This window comes from Anomalospiza imberbis, chromosome 3 (assembly GCF_031753505.1).
Source record: "Anomalospiza imberbis isolate Cuckoo-Finch-1a 21T00152 chromosome 3, ASM3175350v1, whole genome shotgun sequence".
Classification (NCBI taxonomy): Eukaryota; Metazoa; Chordata; class Aves; order Passeriformes; family Viduidae; genus Anomalospiza; species Anomalospiza imberbis.
The window spans coordinates 102,628,643-102,650,272 of NC_089683.1; the positions used below are offsets into that span (position 1 = coordinate 102,628,643).

Sequence of the window (21,630 nt, forward strand, 5' to 3'; positions counted from 1 at the left end):
TTTAATATATCCCTATTTTATCCAAACTTACACTACAGTGTCTCTTGGACCTTATTTTCCATGTCGTGAAAATTTGAAATTAATAGGGGGGAAAAGCAATATTCGTCCTCCGCGTCCCGAACTCAACATGTGCCTCTTGCCCACCATGGTGGAAGCCAGCAAGGTATGTAAACAAGTGATCCTATAAAGAATTATTTCTCTGTTGTTTTCCCATTTTTATAAACGTATTGGAAGAATCCAGTAGCTCAATGCATTTACCTTTTCTTTGTAAACAAAGCATAATTCTTCTTCAAGATGTGTTGTCCTCATATACTCCATTCTAGATGTGCACTTCAGAAGCACCATTTCCCTGCCCTTGGGGATACACGGCTTCATACTGCAGACACCATAAGGGTTTGGGCCTTGTGGTAGGAAAAAAACCCCATAGCACACAGTTTGGTAATTTCCCACTCTGTCTGTGGCATTTATAAAGGAACTTGAGGCACCACCCAGGGATTGTCTAGATGGGTTTCACACTATTTTAAGATTTATTTCCAGACAGCCAAGGAGACCCCGCAGGTTCCATTAGAGTCCATTCAGCTGGGGCTGAGGCATAATCTCGTACTTGTTTGGGTAAAATCCAGTGCCTGAAATGTCATAAAGGGCTTTAAGTCTTTTCACTTCCCATTTTCCCTTCTGTGGGCTTCCTGATGGGATGCCAGCTTTGGTGGGGCTATTCCGTAGTGATTTGCCACATCCCGTTGTTACAGCTGCAGCAACGGTGGGATTCAGCTCACGTCACTTTGCCTATCTAAAAGGTCAGCATCCAGCTCTTCCTGGGGCTCCTGGCCATAAACAGTTACCCTGGGAAGGAGAAAAAGAGCTCCCCTCCTTCCTGACCCAGGCACCTGAGTGTGGATGAGGCGACTCCCTCTCCACGGAGTGCAGGGAACACCAGTGACTAGATTTTAGATAGCTAAAGTCAGGTCAGGTGAATCCCACCCTAAAAGGAATATGTATGGACAATCATTTGAAGCAGGAGAACTGGTTACTTGCTGTCCGGTAACTGTGGTTCTTCAAGATGCTTTGTCCACACAGATTCTGTGCTCCTCCTGCTGTGCTAATTCCGAGTCCTGTCCTAGGGGATTCTTACGGGTGAAGGAATTGAGTGGTGGTTGAAGCCGCCATACCCCTTGTGCCCTCAGGTACAGTGGTCGCAAGGACACACTGGGTGCAGGCACAGCCCCAGTGGACACAGCTATTCAGAAAGAATCCAATCTCCTGCACATGGGGCCTATGTGCACGTAGATGGGAATCTGTGTGGGCAACACATTTCGAAGAAGCACGGTTACTGTAGGGTAAGTAACCCTTCTTTTTTAAAGCTTTCAGAATGATGCTGTGTCTATTTGTGCACCATCAAATGGACTGTGTAATCCAAGTGTTTGAAAAGATGGTAGAGAACCAGAAACTGCCTCTAGTGGGTTTCCCCATCGTGCATCCAGAAGTGACACCACATAATGCAAATACCTGGACTTAGAACGTTGTCATATTACATGACAGTATTTCACCCTTTATACTGAATTCCTAATACGTTAGGAAGGAGAATATTTTTAAACCTCTAGAACCACATCCACAGTCACACTCCCCTGTAGGTTTGCATGCTTGTTTTTCATTCAGTTGCTTTGTATAAGGTTGCATTTTTTTGCTTGAGTTTCAGAGGTTTCCTCTTGGCTCTCTGTGGCCATTCCTCTGGCCGATGCCATTTTAAGCTTATGTATGTCTGAAATACAAAATATTGACATATGTGTATCATTGGGTTTGAGACATACATGAAAATTCTGCTCTGAAGCTGAGTCCTGAGAAAATTCTGATTTCTACAGATCACAACTGACAAGCTATGATTTAAGAAGCAGTAGTGTGTATATATTTGTCTGTATGTGATACAAAGTTACTGTGTTCTTTTCTTGTCCTCTTCGAGCCGAGGTATTTGCACAGCTTTGCACCCTCTGGGTGTTGGCTCAGAACCCTCCAAGAAGTGATTTTCCTGGCAGGGAACTGCATTTGCCGTCCCTCCTCCTATCACACCCTGGTGCTTGCCAAGGGCTGGGTGAGGAGGCACCTGGAGATTCCCAGTGTTCTCCTGTAGTCCAGGATGAGACATTGCAGGGCAAGTGACAGGCAGGGAGGTGCTCAGGGCAGTCTGGGAGCTGTGGCTTTGGAGGTTAAATGAGGCTCTCTTAAATCTTCAGGGCAAAGACGATGTTTACGACCGGATGCTGCTGGACTATTTCTTCTCCTACCACCAGTTCATCCACCTCCTGTGTCGAGTTGCAATCAACTGTGAAAAGTTTACTGAAACTTTAGTGAAAATGAGTAAGTATCAAGGTGAAACAGCCAAAGGATTTTTTTTCTTTGATAGCTCTGAGTCCTTCTGCACTAAGTTTTTTATTCAGAGTTTTTAAGGAAAAGCAGAGCTTTTGAAACTTGTTGTGTCTGGATATTATTTTTATCCACAAAGCTGTTAATCTCTGCATAAGAAAGTGCAGCCTTACCCACATGACTGAAATGTTTCAGGCTGTCTGGAAAAGAGCTGAGGTAACCACTAAGAATTCAGTCTTATTGTACATTTAGAGTTTAATACAGGACTCACTGAGGCTGTCTCTGGGTGATTGGCAGTTTAAATGGCTTTGTATCAGTTCCTGAATCCTCAGCATCTCAGCAATGGCAATTAATTGACATTATTTTAATTTTTGTGTTCCCACACAACCCCTGAGGGCGAGTCCCTCAGTGTCACACCAATAATGTCATCCAAAGAGCAATGAGAGAATGTCCTTTTATTCCCTGAATCACTCATCTGCTTCTTGTCACGCTTTTCCAATGTATTTATTAAACGGACTGGAAAAACCTCATGGACACTATAGCTTTCTGATCATACAAAATGCCTGGAAATGTGATCCTATAAAATGACAGGGCACCTTGGCACTGCTTTTCTGAGAAATTTGCTTGTCTACCACACTGACTTCTTCCCTTGTGCTATTGCAGGTGTTCTGGTTGCTTATGAAGGTTTGCCACTTCACCTTGCGCTCTTCCCCAAACTCTGGACTGAACTCTGCCAGACTCAGGTAAGAGTCAGAACCAACAGAATAGAAACACAGGCAAAACACGCTGAATGTGGAACAAAGAACCCACAACTGTAACTGATGGGTGGTGTTTAATAAAATACTCTGTGTTACTGCTGTCTGTGAAGCCCTGCTAAATCAAATACAAAAATCTGGAAAATTCTGATTGCTCCCTGTACATCCTGCAAAAGCTTAACACAGCAACTCCCCCCAGTAACGGTGGTGGGTGTGCAGAAAGCACCTCATCCTGCCTCTTGAAATTCCAGCTTTTTATGTAGCGCAAACACTGGGATGATAAAGGAAGAATGAGGTGTCAAAGTCTGGGTATGATTGCAGAGGACCCTGTGGTTGGCTCACAGATCAAGAGGCTCTGTCCCTTTCCATACACACTGGTGGGGATAAACTGGCCTTTCTGGGGAAGGAGCTTCATCACAGGAAAATGGGAAACAAGAATTGTCAGTAATTGATTTGTACCATTTACTGGCATCTGATAGACCTGAGCTATTTCTCAGTGGGCCTGGCCTGCCGTTCCAGTGCTGACTCTGCCATCTTCTCTCTCCTTGCCAGTCTGCGATGTCCAAGAACTGTGTGAAGCTCCTCTGTGAAGATCCAGTTTTTGCAGAATATATCAAATGTATTCTCATGGATGAAAGGACCTTTCTTAACAACAACATTGTCTACACCTTTCTGACTCATTTTCTCCTCAAGGTATGTGGTCTTTTAGCAATAATTACTCCAAGGAATGCAGGCACTGATGCTACTTCCTTTTTCTATTCTGTTTTCACAGCTCAAATTTTTTGTGGCTTTTAAAAAAATACTTTGTTTCCACAGGTTCAAGGGCAGGTATTTTCTGAAGCAAACTGTGCCAACTTAATCAACACTCTAATTACAAACCTAATAAATCAGTATCAAAGCCTAGAATCTGACTTCAGCAACCAGAGAGTTGAAATTTCCAAAGCAAGCTCTACATTAAATGGGGTGAGTCTTTCCTAATGAACACGAGGTAACTAATTTCCTACAGAAACTCCTCAGTGCCCTGTGCCAGGTGTTAGGCACTCCCTGCCTTACCTCAGCTCCTGCAGGGGAAGCTGGGAGTATTAACCTGACTGTGGGGAGCAAAGTGTTAACAACTGCAGGAGCATTAATGGTAGGAGTGCTGTAACCCAGCATGGTTTTGTCTCTCAGCACCGCATTGTCACCTCCAGGACAGATCTGTGTTCAGGTCAGCAGATAGTGAGTGGGGAATCTCAGTGGTGTGAGTAGCTCTAGAATGGGATCTTTGGGCTGCTCAGAACATGAACAGCATCTCCTTGTTGCACATTCTCTGTGTGCAAGATTCATCAAACACCAGTTTGAAATAAGCCTTAAGTTTGTTTCTCTATTTCCAGGACCTCCGAGCACTTGCCTTGCTGCTTTCGGTGCACACTCCCAAACAGCTCAACTCAGCCCTGATTCCAACTTTACAAGAGCTTTTAAACAAATGCAGAGCTTGTCAGCAACAGAGGAACTCATTACAAGAGCAAGAAGCCAAAGAAAGAAAAACTAAAGGTTTGGTGTTGCATTAATGCACCTTTTATCAAATTAATCTAATATGTTACTTTGTCCCTGTGGGGCGGGACATTCCTTGGCTCCAAATCCCAGTAGTACACAAAAAAATCATTTTATGGTGGAGCTAAAGTTTATGAATTGCACAAATTCTCTGCAAGGAAATGAGTGTTTATTGAAGTGCTGTGTTGAGTGTGGAGATGGGTGGGGAGGTGAGCAGTGCCTGTTCCTGAGCAGCTGCCCTGTCCCCGCAGATGACGAAGGAGCCACTCCGGTGAAGCGGCGGCGGGTGAGCAGCGACGAGGAGCACGCTGTGGACATCGGTGACATCAAAGCCGAGCCCCGTGAGGCGCTGACCCCCACCAGCACCTCGGACAACGAGACCAGGGACTCCTCCATCATCGACCCGGGAACGGAGCAGGACCCGCCCTCCCCTGAGAACAGTTCTGTCAAGGAGTACAGGATGGAAGTGCCCTCTTCGTTTTCTGAAGATGTGTTGGCCGCACGCGCTCAGCATGCCGAGGAGCAGCCGGGGAACGGGAAATTTGAAGAATGCAAAGAGTTCAAAGACCTGCAGGCTTCCAAGGATTCCATGGGAGCCGAGGAGGACTCGGAGTTTCCTTCCACGTCGATTTCCGCGGTTTTATCTGACCTCGCAGACTTGCGGAGCTGCGATGGCCAAGCCTTACCATCCCAGGACCCCGAAACTAATTTATCAATCAGTTGTGGCCATTCCAGAGGACTTTTTAGTCACATGCAGCAGCATGACATTTTAGACATCCTGTGCAGGACCATTGAGTCTACGATTCACGTGGTCACACGGATATCCGGGAAAGGAAACCAAGCTGCTTCTTGACATTAGATGGAGCATGTCTGCTTTTAAGTCTTTTTTTTTTTTTTTTTTTTTTTTTTTTTTTTTTTAAAAAAAAACCCCTTCTTCCCCCCAAAAAATGCTGTTTGTATAAGTTTTGCTTATTTCTGTTTTGTGCTTCAGTTTGTCCAGTGCTCTCTGCTTGAATGGCAAGATAGATTTATATGCTTAATTCCTGGTCAGGCAGAACTCAAGATTATTTTTTTTAAATTTTATTTTATTTTGCATCTACCGTACACTTTCTTAAAGGGCAATCAGATAATGGCTATGTTTTATGTAATTAAGAGTTCACTGTAGTGGCTTTCATTTAATATGGCTGTCTGGGAGACAGGGCCTCCTGGCCCTGTATGATGTAATTTAAACTTATGGCATTTTTACTGTGTATAATATGGTGTCCTCTGTGCCAGTTTTGTACCTTATAATCGAGGCAGATTGCCTCAGATCGCTGTGGTTCTTATTATCAAAATTAAGTTTACTTGTATACTAAACAACCACAAGAAATTTGATTCTGTAAAGAATCCTCTTTAGCTGTGGCCTGGCAGTATATATATGGTGCTTTATTTAACAGAATACCTGTGGAGGAAATAAAGCACACTTGATGTAAAATTAATTGTTTTATTTTTATTGACATGATCAATTGCTATTCTGTGCACTTCATTAAACTGATTGTGATGACTTTTCATTTGTTTATAATATGTTGCTTCAGTCTTTGGATTTCTCAGCAAAGAACTTCCTAAGTGAAACAGCAGCAGAGAGAAACAATGGTCAGAGGTTCAGATTTGATGTAGATTTTGGTGCTTGTTTAGTGTGCACGACTGTTCAGCCACACAGTGGAGAGGGACGGGTGCTTGTTGTTGGAACGTGAAGTGCTGTCAAAAGCCAGGGGAACTTGGCATATCATTTCCCCTATTTGTACATCTCTGTACCAGTTTTTCTCCTGCACCATTTACAGACTTCCTTTCTTTTTACCTTCTGCTTTATCTGGCTGTGCCCCCTCACTTTTTGACAGCTTCTGCACCCTTGAAATGACTTTATCATCCCTCCCATTATATTTCCCCCTGTTATTTCTGAGTAATACCAGTTTCCTCTATGCGACCTTTTGGACTGTCAATGCTACTGGTTCTAATATCTGATTAAACTCCATTTTCAGTTTCATTTTCCAGTTGCTCAGCTCATTTGTTTTTCTATTGTCTTCATCTACCTTGGTCTTTTTTCTTCAAAATTCTTTCATTCCATTTAGCTTTCACTGCAGTTTTGCATCACTTGCTTCTCCTCAAGTCTGTGATGCTCTTGCTGCCTTTGAATTTACTCTCATTGGTTTCAATGTTCTGTAATTAACAAGTCTTTAAAATTTACAAATTCTGTAATTAACAAGTCTTTAAAGTTTACAAATTTATATTCCTATTTAGCATTTTTATCCTGCATTTACAGACACTGCTGACACTGGTAAGTGCTTAAGTGGGTATCCTCATTATTCAGACATTAAATAACTATGGTTTTGTTCTCTTTAGGAATAATTTTATTACTTTTTCTGATTAGCTTTCCCCAGATTGTTACTACAGAGAAATCATCATGAGCTTCTAGTCAGAACTTCTACAATCAGAATTTTTCTGTCAAGGAAAACACTGGCCCTACGGATCAAAACCTGAGCTGCAGCAGCTGTTGGAACCCCTTTGGGTGAGTAGTTTTCATAATTATTAATCAGCCTTAATAACACTGTGCAGTTGGCATGTGTCTGAGCTGCTGCTCCTTGCTGGCTTTAGCAGCTCCTGCAGGATGGGATCACACCAGAGTTGTGGCCTTCTGGCCTTTGGGGTGGTTTTTTAGCTCATTTTTGAGCAGACCAACTACAAACAGTACTTGATAATGATTTCATAAAGGATACACAAATACTGCACCATGAATCATGTCAGGATTACCAGAAATATGATTACTTTTACTGCTCTTCCCTTACCTCCTAATTTCCCCCTTGAGCATTCCTGCAGTTCTTACCAAGAATTTTTTTGCAGTAGAGTTTTTTGAACAGAAGTAAGCAATACCTGCACAAGTGTCTTCCTTTCCCAGAGCCTGTTTCCAGGTGTTTGTCCTCTGTCTCCCTCGCTTTCTGTGCTCTGTAAGTCATTATTTCTTCCATTCTGTTCCCCTTCTCTCACTTTAAATCAGTTTTCTGGTTTGTATTTTTCTGCCTTTAAAAATGTTCCCTTATCCCACCTTTGAAACCCCTTTAACCCTGAACCCTTTAATCTCCCACCGGCATCGTCAATCTCTTAAAAGCTTTGATTTTCTTCCAGGTTTTATCTCGCTTCTCATTTATTATTACTTATTTCTACCTCCCATTTAACCCCTTCAAAATTAAGCTTATAAACACCTTCTCCATGCACAGGCAGCCTCTCCTATGGCATTCAAAGTGCTGAGATCTGTAAAGAATTTTGGCCATAATCTTAAAAACCATGACTTACCCATTTTACTATTTTTCTCTTTGCCTTTCTCAGTGAATTACCATCTAACATTTTTAATTGGGAAGTCAAGGAGAAATTTTAAGAGGGATATGGAGGTGCTCCTCATTTTCCAGGGGTTTTGGCAGCCTCACGCCTGGAGCAGGGACTGCAACACTGGAAGCACAAGTAAGTCCTGTCTTTTTTAACACCACTGTTTGGCAATTGCTGTATTCCAGTGAGGGCAGGGAAGCAGGAAAACCAGGGGATTCCAGTCATGAGAGAAGCATGATTCCCAGAGAATACTGGGGCTGCAGTTTCACTCTTGGGAGAAACTTGGAATTGCACAGAACCACCTACTCTCAAGGATTAAGTTGTTGCAATATCTCTTCAACCATCTACCCATAAACCTGCTGAAGCTTGAACTGTCTTAGACCTTCATTTCCCTTTGTCAATCCCTACCCTGAAACATTTTTGTATTCAAAACATCAGGCTTTTTTTTCCTTGAATGCTGAGGGGGGGAAAAAGGTAACTAAATTTTGAGCATTCAGAAACAGATGCTAAAATCCAGCATTACTCAAGAGGTTGCTCCCCATCTAGCACCTGGACACTTCAAGCAGACACAGGCAACCCCCAGGGAGTGCTTTGTGCCTCTCCTGTCACTGTGGGGACTTTGTTCTTCTCACTACCACAGACCTCACCTTAGTTCAGAGTGGTTGTTAATAACTGACTGCAAACTTTTCAGGAGAACCTGGCCTGTAGCAGGGAGCAGCACCTCTGTCTCCTCGGGCTGATGGAAGCTTTTTGGGTGGCAAGGTTGCCATGTGTTGGCATTCTGTAAAAATAAAATATACAGGACTTAACTTCTAAGAATCTTATTTAGTGTGGCAGTATCAGTTTATGGAGAAAATCAGCTTGATGTAAAGTCATGTTTTTATTGAGCCAAGCATGTTTTCCAAAAGCAGCCTGCCCTATTGTGGTCAAATTGTTTCAGATTGCATATTGCATTTGTACACTTTATTTATAAAGCATTTGAGAACTAAGTTATCCTTGCTCACTTCGAGATGGTTTAATTAGGAATTACAATTTGTTCCTGTCAAAATTCTCTTTACAGTTGTTCTCTTTGAGGTACAGCATTGCAGAGGGCTGTGAATCATTTCAGTGGAAGGTTTTACAGAACTGCAGAAAGAAAGCACTACTACTGTTTGTTTCTTCCTAAATAAATGTCACACCGAGGTCAAGTAAGGGAGTACAGTGCATGCAGACCTAATAATTACATAACATTGTTAATTATCTTTCCTAAAACTGCAGCTGCAAACGGTCTGCAGTTGAGAGCATCTAGCAAGTATTCCACAAAGGCTGTAAATGATACCCCCCATTTCTTGAAATGGATCAGCAGTTTTGTAATCCCTTTCAGCTCACCTCTGCTGGGAACTCAGTCTCCTACAGGGATTTAATTTTGCCACTTGATACACTGAATATTAAGGAACGGGAAATGCTTCCCATTGAGGGTGTAGCTCACCTACCTCTGAGGGCAGGGCTCACTGCAGTTGAATCATTATCACTCTGAAGTTCCAGGCAAGCAGAACAGATCACTGTCCCCAAGTAAAGCTGTTGATATACACAGTCTGACTTGCCTCATTCCCTAAAAACCCATAAATAGTGCTTAAACTATGTACAGTCTCATAGAAGTGGGTCTTTATTTTTCCCACAAATAAATTATTTTTTTTTTTAGAAAACCAAATGTTAACAAAGTATAAAAAGTAATGCCCTAACAAAACTACAGTGCTGTTATTATTCCATGTTGTCTTTTGATTGCTGCAGTAAAATACGTATTTCTTCAAAATATTGCTTCTTCCAACATTGTCTTGTACTCTCTTCATGGGAGACGGGAACCCCTTTGCATTCCAGCTCCAGTTCTGACTGAGCCACCAGGTCCTGGAAGTTCAAGGCCACAGTTGCATAATGTTCTGAGGGAAGAAAACAGGGACCCTTCAGTGAAGTGCTTTTTAAAGAATGTCAGTTGTTGGTGCTGATTCCCTCTCTGCTCTGCCTGTCTGAGCACAGCCTCTTTTCACAGCTCTCTGCACTGGGCTGTTCTCCAAAGGACAGGGACCAAGGGAGTGTCCAGCCAGGGCTGGCCCCTGCCAGGATTGGTTCTTCTCCCTGCAAAGGAGCCATGCAGTATCAGAGATCTTTGGAAAAACTCACCATCAGGCCAGCTCTTACACCGCCACTTCAGGACAATTCTTTGGCTTGGGACCTGTGGAAGGTAAGAAGGTTCTCCTTGGTAGCACCTGAGAGAACTCCCACTACAGTTCTTGAAATACAGGGAGAGGAGCAGCATCTTATGGCATATTGGACACATGCATGTAAACAAGAGCAAGACTGGGGTCTGGTTTTTGAAATAAACTGTTTTTATGGAGTTGTATTCCACTGTTCTGCTTTTGCTGTGGGAAAAGACAGGACTCATTGTTTACTGCACATAAAACACTGATTTTCTTGCAGACTTTGAAACAAGGACAAGCCCAGTTTTCCCCACTGAAATTTCAAGTGTGACTGAGTGATTGTGTTACACAACCCAGCCTGGCCCAGTACACAAGTCAGGCACTCCTGCAGATGAAAATGGTTTTTAGGACATTTCAAAAATGCAGCTGAGGTCTAATTACCAGGTTTTTCCTTTCTATTTGCACCAGCAGTCAGCTGGGGCAGGGTAACACTTGCCCTGAATAGAACAGAGATCATTTCCCCAGTTAAAAAGGGATAGGGATTTGGGGAGATAAACCTTAAACCTCTCTCCCTCCTCAGTTACAAAGGATAGTGCTGCGTTTTCTGCTCCCTTTGCAGGTCTTTAGGTGTGGTCAGTCCCTGCTCTTTTGATGAGCCTCAAACACCATACAACAGAACAAGTATTTGGCTTTGAAATAGAGGAACTGAAATACGCACTAGAGAAGCTGAAATTCACAAATTTATGCTGCTTTTTAGCTCAGAGAAGGAGCCACCCTCCCCTCCCGTTTTAAAGTAGAGCAGGAGCTTTTTACCAGTTCTGTGTATTCACCACTGACACAGCCCTCAAACATCTGCAGTTTGCCTCCTTTCTCTGCTTCAATCACGGCTGGGCACTTGGAGAACTTCTGTACCAACTAACAAAAAAAGAAAAACACAAAATGCACCATGCTGGGAGACAAGGGAGGGGTGCTGCAGGAATTAGCTGAACTCTGATACACAAGTCTTTAATCACTCATCAGGCTTCTGATTTTATACAGCATTGCTGGAGCTGTGGCAGGGGCCAGTGAGGTGCCACAGTGAGAATGTTAATGCTGAGAAACTTGCACTGGTAAATACAGTCCAGCACAGCAGCAGCTTTAGGAAGGTGCAGAAGAGCTGCTAAGAGCCATTTCTGTTTCCCAGAGGTAGCCCTGGGGTTGTAATTTGAAGTTCTCCAATACCAGCCCAGACTCATTTGAAGAACACAAACCTAAAACCAGTGATTCTGTGTTTCACACTCAATAAGCAACAGTATCATCACCTCCAGTAATTAATATAATTAAGCTGTGGGTAGCAGCAGTGCCATTACTGAGCCCTTCAGGCTTCTCAACAACACTGACATCAAAGAGCAAAGCTTTTGTTAAGGACAGCACAAAGGAAGCTGCACCCAAACACCGTAACAATGCAGTTTCGCTTTGTTAAGGGAACAACTGGCAAAAAAAAAGGTCTAAGACAGCCTAATAAACTCATCAAATGGAATTTGTACTTGACACTGTGACGTGTTTATTATTTACACAACTCTTCAGCAGCATCAACAGCCACATTCAGTTAAAATGCCTCCAGAAAGTATCACTTACTTCCTTCTTTGTGAAGATGCTGTAAAGTTCATCAGCTGGAGAGCTGAAGACTTCCCTCATATGTATCCTCACTGTTGGAATTTTTACTCCAACCATATCCAGAGACTGTGGTGTAACAGAGTCCTGCAAAGCAAAAAAATATTCACAGGAATTAGTGCGAGATCTTGACCACTAAAAGTGCCGGCAGGGCAGGGGGGTTGTCACCTGCACATTCTCAAACACAGGGTGTGAATACATGGCAATTGTACACTGTATTTCTGCACTTCCTCAGCAGTATCATTACTGAGGAGTCACTAAATTCAGTGAGAATCTGAAGCCAACATACCTGCACCGTGCTCCCACTTGGTTTTCGCTCCGTGGCCAGTTCCTGACCAACAGGAGCTTTTGTTGGCAGGATCATCCCCAAGGTGAACTCTGTAATGAAGAAAAGCACTTTTCAGTGTGAAACTGAGCTGTTCAACCCCCCTGACATTCAGACACTCGATGAAGATCACCAAAACCCTGGAGAATGGGTAAAACTGCAGGACATGAAACTCACTCTGGTTTTCCCAGTTTACTCTTAAGCTTCCATCAGGAACAGACCTAACAGCAATTTCCCTTCAAAAGGCTTTTCCAAGTTACCTGACCCCAAATCAGAAACATCTGCACAGACTTCTGGCAGCACAGCAGATGTTCAGATCAAAACCCAAAGAAATTCTTCTAAGTTTGGCAGAAGACTGGAGTGAAACTCAATACAGAATGGGAGCCATCCCTGTCAGAGGTTGCTGCCCTTTGAGTTTCCAGAGTTAAAGAATCTTTGGATACCCTAAAAATCATACACAGTAATTTCTCAAACCAAAAACTGGTGGATCCAACTTGGGAAAATTACACAGCATTAAAAAAAAAAAAAGAAAAAAAGAAAAAAAAGAAAAAAGTAGTAATTTAACAAAGTAGTTCAAAGTCAGAGATGTACCTGATAACAATTTGACTACAAGCTGTAAATGCATCAATTTTTTGAGCATACTTTCCTGGTTCTTGGAAACAGCTGTAATTCACAAAAATACCACAGTTCAAAAAAAAAAAAAAAAAGAAAGGAAAATTTAAATTTGGCTCACCTTTGGTTTAGAAGAACAAGTGAAAATTTATATACTTAGTAAGTTTAGGATAATAAAACCTTAGAATCTCAAATGATAATGGCAAGCTTAAAGATGAGCAGAGAATGAATTTGTAGAGTAAATAACAGAAATAAAGACAGCATTTCAGAAATTCTAGAAAATAACTAATTTAATAATTAACTAAAACAAAGGGACATAAAAATTAGGCAGCAGTTCATGCAAGGAAGGCAGTTTTTTAAAATTAGGCAACAAAAAGATAACCTAATATTGGCCAGCCCTAGCAGAGCTAAGCTGAGCCCTGGCAGGGCCTGTGTGACCCAGCACAGCCTCAGTCACTGCAGAACCTTCTGGACACGGCCACTTTTAGAGCAAAAAAGATCCTGGGTGTCAGGACTAACTTAACTCATGTCAGCTGGTGACAATTAAAAACCACACCAGCACAAACCCAGGGATTTGTCACTATCTGACCAAGCTGTTCAGGAGAGGCACCTGCACAGGAATACTCCCAAGGTGCTGATTAATTCACCTGGTTCCATTTACCTGTTTTAAGTGCTTTCAGGTAGTCCCTCAGGGCCTCTCTGACTTTGGTGGTTCCTTCAGTTCTCATCAGGTCCTTCAGAACATCACCTTCCCCTTTCTTCTTGCTAACATTTATCTAAAAACAGAAAAATGACAGCATTTGAGAGACCTCAGACATGAGCCTTTGGGATCTGGCAACAAAGGAAAGCAACTGGGCTTTGTTTACTATGCTCAGAGAACAGCTGCAATTTCAAATTCATTATCTTGGTGTAGCCAACCTTTGCTAAAAATAAGTCCTCTTAAGACATAAATAAATGTAGTATCTCCACTCAGTCTAGTTCAAGTATTGCCAAGAGCTGCTTCTCAGCAGAGGCTGAAGGATCTGTAGAAGCCCAGTATCCACCAGTATCCAGCCAACACAGAGATTCCTTAAGGTCTTAGGGCTGGGAGTGGTTTGCTGTGTTGGTTTGGGGTTTTTTTTTAAGACTACAAGAAGAGTTCTCCTCAAATTTGTAGTTAAAATATTATCACAGTCAATAATTAGCAAAGCAAACTGCACATTCCTCATTGGTAAATTTGAGAACAGAATAAGGCATTATTCCAAGTATAATAAACAACAGCATGAAATAAACTATCCACATGTAATTACCCCACTTAATAACAGGATAAATCAAAATATGATGCCTATATGTTGATTAACTTTATTTAAGAACTGTGGACCTATACAGCCATACCAGTGTTGCACACCTACCTCTGTATCATCTACCTCATTTTCTTCTGACAGGTTAGGAATTTCAACAGATCCCTTATGTTTCTCACCAGACTCTTTCACTGTACCTGTATTAACATAACGAATTCTTAAATGCAGCATTAAAAACTCTTTCCCCCACAACAAGAGTTTTACACTTGAACTCATTTGTACAAAGGTGTTACCTGAAGGGAGTTGCCTCAAGGCTGATTTAGAGGAGCTGAAGAGCAACCTGAGCCTCTGCTGGGAGCTGTGTTCCCTACCCAGGGGCACTGAGGGATGGACAGGGACCCACCTGCTCCCTGCACTGCTGTCACCTGCAGTTGTCACCTGCTCTGACAGCTTTTACAGCCTGTCCCCAGCACTGCCTGTGCATCTAAGGGTGGGTAGGGGAAAATCATCTCCTTCTCCCCTGAATGTGTCTGCTCTGGACTCAGAAGCTCCCTGGAATGCCGACCATGCCCCTCTTTATTTGTGTGAAAATTCCCAACATGCAGACATGTTACCAGGAAACACACGTGTATAATGGAGAAGTACACAATTGACATTTTTAAAAATAGGAACTTCCCATGCACATTTAGAGCACTTGATATTAATTTTAACCACTTTACAATCACTGCACACTGCAGAAAGAGTCAGCAAGGACAGGAATTATGCTCCACTTCTGATCCTTTGGGGCCAAGGCCCACCCCACTGAGCTGCCCCCGTGCTGCTCTGCCTCAGATTACACTGGAAAGATTGAATTTAAGGTCTGAGGCTTTTTGTATTACACTGAAGACTCTCCCCCTTGGCCTTGCAGAAGTGCTTTGTTATTTAAATTAACTCATTAATTAGATCACGATAAAATCTCTTCAGAAAGCAACAAGAGAAACAAGCAGGTCTGTCAGCTCAGTGTCAGAACATTAAAAATCTAACAAGGTGCTTCATCAGCAAAACTCTCCAATTCCAACAGCCCAGGCCTGAGCACGACTGCACAGGGGGAATTATCAGGAAGGCAGATGCAGAATTTCTGGAGATTCTCACTTTCCCAGGAGCCACCTGGATTCCCATGCTCCTGACCATCACTCATGATTTTAATTACTTCCCTGAGCCCCCATACAGAAGCCAACTGGTCGAGATCCCAGCGAGGGACTCCAACAAACGCCCAGGCGCCTCCTGGCATGGAGGGGAGTGAAGGGCTGTTGGTACCAAAGTGCAAAGATCCCTCCCCACTCGGGTCTGAGGCAACGAGGGATTGCACAACACACAAAGTTGTTCATCCACAGCGACACAGCCACACGCACAAAGGGACAGCTGAAGTAGACCTTGGAGTCTCCCAGGAGAACCTGTCACTCAGTAAAGCCCTGGGAACTGGTTAATGCCATCCTTGGAACACTCCTGGGCCCACAAAGCCCTGCCCTCTTCCAGCACCAGGGTCAGTACAGGAAAACCACAGAACGTGGTCTTTGCAGACAATAAAACCTATCTTATTTTTGGCTGCTCCCCAGAAAGGAAGTGCAGGCATGCAGAACGTTTTGGGGAGCAAAACACAAACCTGACTTCAGTCAGCCAATCCTATTAGCAATTTTCACAACTCTTAAAATAAAGTTTCACAGTGACAGTGTCTGTGCTGGGCAGCAAAGTCCAACCAGTGAACAAAGAGTGCTGGTGGATCCACACGACACAGGCAGAACATTGGTACTGCTCTGCATTTTCACTACCACTGTAATGTAAACAAAGCTTTACTACCTTTTTATCAATCAATCATATTATGTGTTGGAATTGCACTGGAATTCAATAACAGACCTGAAAATAAATTGGTTTTTGTTTCCTGCCAGTCCAGTGTGAAGCACACATCTCAGAAAGATCCAACTATAACACCCTGTCATAGCTGCTTTAACACACTGAAATACTGCTTGAAAAGGACAAACATGTTTTCACAAAGCTCCCACCACAATGTGGAATGATCCATTAAAATCCTCATTCCATCTTCTAAAAAAATGACAGAATAGCCATTTTGCTCAATTTTAGTATCATTAAGTGCACCCAGTTCCTCACTTTCTTGTTTCTTTCTTACCTAAATTGCTAAGCACAACGTTTTTCCTACACTGGACTTTCCAAACCAGCTGCAAATCTTAGGATTTTTACGATTTGTCTTTGCATACCCACCTTTTAATCAAAGCTTGAAGTCCTAGTTATCCTTGAAGATTTGTAGAACTAATTACAGTTTTTGAGTTCAATCTGATCTCTCACTCCTAATTCAGAGCCCTCAAAACACACAACATGATGGCTTTCACCAAAAAAATCATCAGCCTCTGGGGTTTTTTTGTAGAATTTCCTGTGTAGCAGCCAACTCATTTAAAATTAAGCTCTCAAAGCCACATTTCACTTAGCATAGCAAAGCAGCCAGCAAGTCAGAGCTGTCTCTAAACACTGACCAGCATAAACACCTTGTAGAGAAACAGCTGAGAGAGAATTTACATAGAAATACACAAACAAAATACTGTCTGCCTGCTTCTAAATTTATACTCTGAAATAAACCACACAAAGCCAAGCTAACCTCTGCTTAAAGCTTAAGGTAATTTTCGCTGAACTTAAAAGAAGTCAAAAAACTGATTACAATTATTTTATCTACACTGATTTAAACTGCACAAGAGTCTGATATTTGCCTTGCTCTCTGTTAACATTTACACCACAACCCTTAAGTATAGTCTCAGTTTATAACACACTTGGAACATATAAAACTTCCTAAAACAAACATCAGTACTCAGTTTAAAGTCCCTCCTTACTGTGGGTGCAGATTTCAATTCCAGAACTGGTCTGGTCTCAGCAATATTCCAGCCAGGCCAACCTCCAGACCCCAGGCCTGAGGAATAAGGACAGTATTTGGGGAAGCACAGCCTGTCACTTGGCACTACAATATCCATGGACAATTCCCTGTGCAGGCTCATTCCATCAGCTGCTCCTGCTTCTTACTCCAGTGCAAGGCCACAATCTGCTATCAGGTTTTAGGCATTTAATAAACGGGAAGAATTCCTTGGCATCACCAAAAGCCAAACTGCAAACAAAGAACTTGCCACAGGACAAGCCCAGCAGAGGGCAACTCCAAGAGCTGGAATTGTAAACGGATATGGCACAACAAAAAAATGCATGGGCACAGCCCCCAATATCCCAAATAAGCAAGAATTATTTCTATTTCCCACTAAAGAGTTTTATCCTCCTGTAATTTGTAATCCTCAATGTACACTACGCTTCGTTGTTGGAAACGGCAGTAATGTGACGTCTCCTAGGTTTTCCTGCTCTCCAGAGGCACGGAGGGGCACACAGCTGTAATTTGGGCACAGTGGAACGAAACCGGCCCCTGCACTCTGCTGTCAATGCCACCACAATGCAGGCATTCTCTTCTCGCAAAGCGAAGTGAGTGACCCCGTGCTGATACACCGGGGACGCAGCACTAAGGAACATGCGGTGGGAAAAGCCTGGGTGAAGGGGAAAGCCAGGCTCGGGTTTCAAGGTTATTTAAGAATACGCATTTATCCCGTCAAGACCCACGTGGCTCCCGCATTCGACTCCAGCCCCAAACTCTTGAGTCACTGCAGTTCACCGAGACATTCGCGTTTCGCCAGCCCGGAGGGGACAGGTTCCTCTGCAGAGGGATGGCTCCCGATGGCAGCAGGGAGCAGCACAGAGCCCCGCGCCAATGCCACCTCCCCGGCCGGGCCCGGGACACGCTGCCAGGGCCCGGCAATCCCTGCGGAGCCTCTCGCACCCCCCCTTCCCCCCGTACCTTTCCAGCTGAGGCGCAGGTTCCACTCGTAGAAGAAGATGAGTTTCCCTTTGCGGCTGTTGCAGGACGCTTCGCCCTCCACGTGTTTGAGGTCGCCGATCTCGCAGCGCCCGGCCTCGCCCTCCACCACCAGCCCCTCCAGCACCTCCTTCAGCTTCCTCTTGGACCAGCTGGTCGCGTCCCGCTCCGTCCTGCCCCGGGAGCGGCGGGGTCAGCGCCGGCGGCCCATTCCCCCCAGCCCTTCCCCGCATCCCGCTCCATCCCGGCTCTCACCAGTGCCAGTTGTTCACGTTGGTGGCGTCCGCCCGCTCCTCCACGATCCAGCGCGGGTCTCCCTGGCCCCACTTGGCCATGGCGCTGCCCCGGCGCCGCCTCCGCCGCTCCCCCCGCTCCCTCCCAGCCGCTTCCGCCGGCACCGCCAGAAGGTGCCAGAAACTTCCCCGCCCCGCCGGAGGAGGAGGAGGAAGGCGAAGCCTTGCGCTGCCCTTCCTCCCGGCGCGGAGGGCGGAGGGAGCGGGGACGGCGGCGCCCGGAGCGTCTGCGCTGTGCTGGCTCTCGGCGGCCGCTCCTCCGCTCCTGTGCCCGGGAAAAGCCGCTCCTTCTGGGCTGCTCCCGGCTCCGGGGGGAAGGCACCGCCTCGCTGGAAAAGAGGAGAGAGAAAAAAAAAAAAAGGAGGAAACCAGGAAAATTAGAAAACAGACTCTCGTTCTGAGACACTGCGGAGGACGCTTCTGCGCAAAAGAACAGAAGAACTGTTGTCCCAAAATTACTCGATCTGAAGCAATGACAAGGCAGCGCCTCTGGAATCGGGTTTATTGTCTTGACCATTTGACACGTGCCAGAAGAAATCGAATACAGTGAGACAGCGCTGCTGCTGGGAAAGCAACCCTGCAGCACAGCACTGCAGCCCTTCCCGCATATTGCTTGTTGTCTTTCTTATCCACCCTTAAAACAGCAGCAGAATTAAAATCTGGATAACATTCCCATATTCTTATTGCTGATTTAATTCTGAGCTGTTCCAATGAGTCTCATTGTGGTTTTTCTAAAAATTTTCTTCATCGGGTGTTCTTATCAGAGAGATAGATCATCACCAAACTCATAATCTTCAGGCTCATTGTCTTCAGACTCATCATCTCCAGGTTCTGTGTTCAAAATCACTGCCACCTCTGAAAATTTTACTCCTTTCAGTTCTTTCTCAGGGGTAGGCAATGTGGGATGAGGTGTTAAGGAAAGAGCTGGCTTCTGGTTTGTGTCTGTCGGAAAGGAATCCTGCAAAAAAGCGTAACGCAGGTGAGGCAGAAAGCTACAAATGGTTGAGTGTGGAGGAATTATAAACAGTAGAAGTCATAAAACTGTGAGCCCTTTACTGTTCACATTCCATAAAGAAAGAAGAGAGTCATCACTTCTGGATGAAAGTCCTGCTCCTTCTTCTAGGCATGGACAAACAGCCCCTCCTCTTAAGATTTTTTTATAGAATCATAGAACAGTTTGGGGTGGAAGGGACCTTAAGACATTGTCCAGCCCCAACCTCCTACCATGGGCAGGGACACCTTGCTTGGACCAGGTTGCTCCAAGCCCTGCCCAGCCTGGCCTTGGACACTCCCAGGGATTACTTGACAAAATTTTATTTTTTAGTTCCATCAGATTTGCTTTTTTGATAATTTCTCAAGTTATGTGATGAACAACAATAAAAGACCTTTCACTCCATGCTTTGCAATCAAAAAACTCATTACCTGTTCTGTTGTGGATCTCGCTGTGGGCTGGACCTCCACATTTCTACTTTCAGCAGCTTTTTCAGGTGCTGTATTTTCCTCACTTTCACCCTTGTAATCCAGCAGCACTGTCTCCAGGTAATTGTCTTTTTCAGGGGCCTGAATTTCATCTTTTTCAGCATCATCTCCTCTGGTGCCTTCCAGGTTGTCAAATGACATCATCTCAGTTCTCCTAAGAGAGTTAAGAGAATTCATAGCACCATAGAAAAAAATCTCAGCCTCTCTACAACCAAGAGCAGTGTGTACACTGATCCCAGAATTAGTGGGATTTTACCCAGGGGAATTAAGTAGCTTCCTGTATCCTGAAAAGTCTTTTCTGCATTAGGATTAACAATTTGCTAAAGAGTAAGTAGGAATTTGCCTTTGATACAAGATTAAAGGGTATTACCTGCCTTCAAGTGTAGAGATTTTTAACTTGTCATTTTAAGGGTCCTTAAAAATGGACCTATAGCCTAGTAGGAGATCCAAGGAAAATCCTATGGTACCAAAATAAACTAGAACCACCGTTTTTAGATGCAGTTTTTTATAAATTTGTGATTACAGCAGTCTACTTACCCATTATTCATGTGCTCTGGTTTCTCTAAGCTTTTCAGACTTCCATTTTTGTCGTCTGTCCATGGGTTATCAATCCCATCCATAATTTCAACTTTCTTAACCAAATCCTGTTTCCCATACTTTCTGAAAATAATTAAAATTAAATAATAAATTCTTTTTGAAGATTGGCTTTGCGGTTGTTTTAGAAACAGAAGATGAATTATTTGTGTTATAAGTTTAATACGCAACGTTTATTTTCAGTGTTGTTCTGGCGATTAGTTTGGAGTATTTCCTATTTTTCCAAAATGGTAGCAGGGTAAATGTTTGCTTCCTTTCTGGAAATTGTTTTCCTCTACCATGTGGCCCTGCTGCCATTGCAGTTAAGCAGCAAATGATTTCATCATTTATGGGGTTGGAAAAGACTCATGTGCGCCTCTTCACAGTTAAAATTTCTGCTGCCCACATTTCTCTGTTTCAGAAGTATTTGTTTCTACTTTTGCTGTGTGCCAAACAAAAGAAGAAACAACTTTCAGTCCTGTGTGGTGCATCCAACATAACAAATCTCGGGCAATGCTGCCTGCAAAAGCCGGTAATTTATCAGACAAACATTTTTCGAGTAGACACTTCATTAAACCCATCAGCTGTGAAGGTGAATGACATTGTTAAGGCAAGCCCTCTGTACCTTTTCCTTTTCAGATCCAGCAGGACATAGGCCAGGAAGGCGATGAAGGTGCCGGCGAGCAGCACCCCGAGCACGATGGCAGCCACGAGCTCCGGGGATGGCGGGGCCGCCGGAGCCTCCCCGACGGCAGCGCTGACAGATGCTGAGAACACCTCCTCCAGCCCCAGCTCAATGTCTCCCTTCTGCTCCCTCAGTTTTCTGAGGATAGAAGGGGGAAATGTGCTTGTGCACCTCATCTTTGTTTTGGCTGCAGGAGTAGTGAAGAAAATACAGAATATCCCTCCCTGGTCTGCCAAGACCTTTTCCGAGGATTCGGACTTGTTGTGTATTTCCTTCAGGAAAAGCTCTGTTTTCCAGCAACCAGCCCTGGTGCTTGTGACCTAAAATGCTGCAGAGCTTGGACCCTTGAACTAGATCCACATAACTGACAGGTTACCAAAGAAATGTAAAATACACCTAAAGTGTGGGTTTTAATCAACATTCTGCCACTCTGATACATATATATCAGGTATGTATATATATTTTATATATATATATATATATATATATATATATCAACCAATCAGGTCAAAATATATTTTAATTATATTCTTTATCTGTCAGCTTTTTTTCTCTTAAACTGACTTTTAAATCTGTTTTGCACAATGAAACAGCCTTACTCATGTTTTTGGCAAACTCTAAAAATTAGCTTTCGGTAAATAGTGCATCAGCTTTCTGAATT

At 43.7% G+C, this 21,630-nt stretch overlaps 3 protein-coding genes across 15 annotated transcripts in view; 1 reads left to right on the top strand and 2 right to left on the bottom strand.

Moving 5' to 3' along the window:
* Positions 1-6,194, top strand: part of USP34 (ubiquitin specific peptidase 34) — a 110,914-nt gene extending 104,720 nt beyond the window's left edge. For 4 of the 12 annotated variants that reach the window (XM_068186134.1, XM_068186137.1, XM_068186135.1 and 1 more), the window contains 9 exons: positions 39-163; positions 1,185-1,337; positions 2,229-2,352; positions 3,022-3,101; positions 3,666-3,806; positions 3,930-4,076; positions 4,487-4,646; positions 4,898-5,112; positions 5,158-6,194. In XM_068186134.1, the coding sequence (XP_068042235.1) occupies positions 39-163; positions 1,185-1,337; positions 2,229-2,352; positions 3,022-3,101; positions 3,666-3,806; positions 3,930-4,076; positions 4,487-4,646; positions 4,898-5,112; positions 5,158-5,499 (1,487 nt within the window). In that variant the 3' untranslated portion in view covers positions 5,500-6,194. Of the gene's footprint in view, positions 1-38; positions 164-1,184; positions 1,338-2,228; positions 2,353-3,021; positions 3,102-3,665; positions 3,807-3,929; positions 4,077-4,486; positions 4,647-4,897 lie in introns of all 12 variants that reach the window. The other 8 variants (XM_068186133.1, XM_068186136.1, XM_068186144.1 and 5 more) reach the window with 5 other exon arrangements.
* Positions 6,195-9,625: 3,431 nt separating this feature from the next.
* LOC137471649 (activator of 90 kDa heat shock protein ATPase homolog 2-like) lies at positions 9,626-18,353 on the bottom strand. Its single transcript, XM_068186114.1, has 9 exons — positions 18,195-18,353; positions 17,922-18,112; positions 14,159-14,244; positions 13,429-13,543; positions 12,120-12,208; positions 11,795-11,917; positions 10,991-11,092; positions 10,161-10,212; positions 9,626-9,919 (listed from the first exon to the last, which is right to left on the bottom strand). The coding sequence occupies exons 1-9, from the start codon at positions 18,272-18,274 to the stop codon at positions 9,744-9,746; spliced, it is 1,014 nt and encodes a 337-aa protein (XP_068042215.1). The 5' UTR covers positions 18,275-18,353; the 3' UTR covers positions 9,626-9,743.
* Positions 18,354-18,717: 364 nt separating this feature from the next.
* The window catches only part of LOC137471650 (protocadherin Fat 4-like), a 40,316-nt gene continuing 37,403 nt past the window's right edge, over positions 18,718-21,630 (bottom strand). The window contains exons 42-45 of one of the 2 annotated variants that reach the window (XM_068186116.1): positions 20,910-21,107; positions 20,249-20,371; positions 19,655-19,862; positions 18,718-19,190 (exon numbers count right to left, since the gene is read on the bottom strand). In XM_068186116.1, the coding sequence (XP_068042217.1) occupies positions 18,993-19,190; positions 19,655-19,862; positions 20,249-20,371; positions 20,910-21,107 (727 nt within the window). In that variant the 3' untranslated portion in view covers positions 18,718-18,992. Of the gene's footprint in view, positions 19,191-19,654; positions 19,866-20,248; positions 20,372-20,909; positions 21,108-21,630 lie in introns of both variants that reach the window. The other variant, XM_068186115.1, reaches the window with a different exon arrangement.